At 41.9% G+C, this 3608-nt stretch overlaps 1 protein-coding gene across 1 annotated transcript; it reads left to right on the top strand.

Moving 5' to 3' along the window:
- The first annotated feature begins 2215 nt into the window (after nt 1-2215).
- LOC132501875 (transmembrane protein 14C-like) lies at nt 2216-2794 on the top strand. Its single transcript, XM_060117637.1, has one exon. It carries the CDS (start codon nt 2216-2218, stop codon nt 2558-2560), a length of 345 nt encoding a protein of 114 aa, XP_059973620.1. The 3' UTR covers nt 2561-2794.
- The last annotated feature ends 814 nt before the right edge of the window (nt 2795-3608 follow it).

The raw sequence follows: 3608 nt of genomic DNA, 5'->3' as shown, positions 1-3608 counted from the left end.
TTTAATGTCAGACCAAGCATTAATACAAGCAAGAAGTTGTTTTTAGGTATATACTTCCTATAGCCAAAGTTTTGAATGATTCCACAAATGAAGTTTTTTATTTAGCATTTCTATTAGTTTCCTAGGGCTGCTGTAACAAATGACCACAAACGTGGTGACTTACAGCAATAGAAATGTATTCTTTCCCAGTTCTGGAGGCCAGAAGTCTGGAATCAAGGTTTGGGAAGGGCCTCTCTCAGTCTGAAGGCTCTGGGGGAGTTTCCCTCCTCACCTCTCTCAGTTTCTGGTGGCTTCAGGTACTGCTTTCTGTGGCCGCATCACTCTGATTACTGTCTTCACATGGCCGCCTCCTCTGTGACACTGGTCATTGCGTTTAGGTCAGATAATCCAGGATGACCTTGAGATATTTAATTCAACTACCGCTGCAGAGACCCTTTTCCCAAACAAGGTTACATTCATAGGTTCCGGGGGTTAGGACTTAGACATATCTTCTTAGGGACCACCGTTCAATCCACTAGGGCATCTCTCTCTTTTTTTTAAAGACGTGTGTCACTGGGTTAAAATTGTAGTAAAATTAGGTTATATCAGAAAATCAAACACCTTTTCATTCTTTATTTACATTTTCCCTTTCCAGCATTTCTGCTCTTTGAGAAAACAACATTGTTTAAAGACTTACAAATCCGTCTGAAGGTTTCCAAATGCCTGCTGTTCTTTGCTGGTGCAGTAAGCATCCTGCAGGCGACAGGGAGCAAGGGCTCCAAGTTCTGAGTCAGGATCTGGGGTGGGGTGGTGGTGAGGCCTCTGCGGACTCCTCTCAAGGCTGATTGGCTGGTCCAGTGTCACGTGACTGCCCCATAGCCTCCGCAGGGACCTGTGGAGCGAGTCCGGATGCTGAGCGAGGAGAAGACGGGTTTCCCCAGGTTCTGAACACAGTTCTCAGGTGAGGGATCCCGGGGAAGAGAGGGGGTCAGTTACCAGAAGAAGAGTAAAGGAGAGACTTTTCCGAGCGGCTCCGAAACCAAACCCCCGAAGTTGATCTGCTCCCCTGTTCCATGTGTTGAGACCCTGTTTCCTTGGCATGTCTACACGGCCTGACAGTCATTCCTTTCTGGGGCTGTAGACACCCCAGGCCACCACTTCACTCTCCAAGGAATAACTCTGATGCCACATGCACAAATGAAATTCTGATGTCTGGGCTTCTCGTGCAACTCGCCAAGGGGGAGAGAATTCAGCAGTGGGGCTGACATAATTTTGTGGTCTGCTTGACTGTAAATATGAGAGCTGGCGTTCTGGCTGCATATTTCTGTGCCCCGAGAGCTTTCTAAGGCAGAACCAACCACCCCGGTTCTGTTTGTACTTCAGGATTCATGCTTCTCACTTCCTTTTACAATTCTCGAGGATTCATTTAATTAGAGTACTTCTGGTCCTATCACACTTTACAGACATGCTGCTTTGGGTCACCTCCTGTACCTGGTGACAGTGCGGGGGGTGTCACTTTTTATAGGGCAGGAAATTACCTTAAGAAACATCTCTTTACCCCATTACCCCTGTTACTGCTGCTTATAAACATTCTTTATTTTTTTAAGTATATGGAAATACAGTTTTAATACCTAAGGGGAAAAGTGGGACTGAAATGTCTTAAAAGATGGATTGTTAAAAAAGAAGTGAGTCATGATTCCCAAATATTTGTGTAATGAATATGTTATGATTGTTAATATCACATTTTATTATAATTATGTGTTCACATGCATTGTTTCTTCAGCTGCATATTAAGTGTTGTGAGGGCAGGATTGTGTGTCAATAATCTCAGTTTTTGGCACAAAGCATGCTGAGCTAAGTTTATTGTTCTAGATCAAGGCTGCCCAACAGAACTCTCTGCGAAGATGGAAAGAGCCTGTATCTGTGCTGCCGGACACATGGACAGTAGCCAACAGGTGGCTATTGAATCCTTTGAAAGTCCTGTTGTGATTAAGAAACTGAATTTTAAATCTAATTTATTTTTAATTACCATAAATATAAATTAAAATGGCCACATGTAAAACAAGGAGGAATGAGGAAATTGATGAGTAATAGAATTAGAAAAAAATATTATTAAACTTTGTGGCAGAAACAGTAGGTTTCCTAGGCCTGTGCACCCTTGTCGGCAAATGCAGACCTTTGGGAAGGAGGTGAGGGCCTGGTGTGATCTTCCATTTGGATGGAGTGAAAGAGAACAATGCAGAAGGACTCCGGCCCACTAGTGCCTTTACATTGGATTGGCTTTGGCTATGTAGCACTGGTTGCTTCCAGCGGGATCATTGGCTATGCAAAAGCAGGCAGTGTCCCATCCCTGGCTGCCAGGCTCCTCTTCGGTGGATTAGTGGGCCTGGGTGCCTATCAGCTGTCTCAGGATCCAAGGAACATTTGGGTTTTCTTAGTTACATCTGGAACCTTGGCTGGCATTATGGGAATGAGATTCTACCACTCTGGAAAATTTATGCCTGCAGCCTTAATTGCAGGTGCCAGTTTGCTGATGGTCGCCAAACTTGGAATTAGTGCGTTGGGTAAACCCCATCAGTAGGAGTCATGGCCCAGCTTGGACTCATGAAGAATTTTTTAATTTTCTCTATTTTTAGCATATTAAGATAAATAAGTACAGCATTTTCACATGTTCTGACATTTTACCTAAAACAAAAACAAACCAAAAAAACCCAACTTTGCAGAGAAAAAAGTCAGTTATTATCATTACAACCCTAAAGAGGTGGGTAGAGTGTAACACAAGAGCTTCTTCCTATAGTAGAAGCATACAGTTTGATTCTTGTATGTTGGTGTTATCTTTTCTTTCTGAATCTATAGGTGAAATCTCCAGGGATAAAATGTAAGGTGTCACCACTGGGGCCCCTGATAAACATCTGGATGCTGAGAACACGTTAGACCAATGAAATCAAAATCACTGGGGATGAGACTCAGGCATCAGTATTTTTTAAAGCTCCCCAGGTGTAATGATTAATTTTATGTGTTAACTTGGAGGGTGTTTTTGGATGAGATTAACATTTAAACTGATGAACTTTGAATAAGCAGATTGCTCTCCATAGTGTGGGTGGGCCTCATCTAATCAATTGAAGACCCTGAATAGAACAAAAAAACCTGCTTACCCAAGCAAGGGGGAATCCTCCATCAGACTACCTTTGTTTTGTTTGTTTGTTTGTTTGTTTTGTTTTTATAAAATAAATTTAATATCATCTTTTCAATATCCCCCCCAACACAGCCTTTTAATAATTTGGTAGAATATTCCTCTAAACCTTTCTCTGTATTTACACATATTGTTTCCTTATTCTGTCTTTCATTCTTTAATTTTTCAACAAAAAAGTTTACAGTCTGAAACTCCTGGAATTGATTTCCATAGCTTGTTCAAATAATAGGTGACTTTTAAATTTATAGAAATTGTCTGACTATTTTGCAAAAAATTTTGCAATCCACACTTTCCAGATAATAGTGGACATGCCCTTTTCTCCCCAAATTCTCTCCATCACAGAATACCATGGATTTTTTAAACTTTGGCTAATCTGACCATCAGACTACCTTTGGACTGGAACTGTATACCATCCTGGGTCTCCAGCCTACCAGCC

Source organism: Mesoplodon densirostris, chromosome 14 (assembly GCF_025265405.1).
Source record: "Mesoplodon densirostris isolate mMesDen1 chromosome 14, mMesDen1 primary haplotype, whole genome shotgun sequence".
NCBI lineage: Eukaryota > Metazoa > Chordata > Mammalia > Artiodactyla > Ziphiidae > Mesoplodon > Mesoplodon densirostris.
The sequence above is the reverse complement of the archived record's forward strand: the minus strand, read 5'-3'. Positions and strand labels throughout refer to the sequence as shown.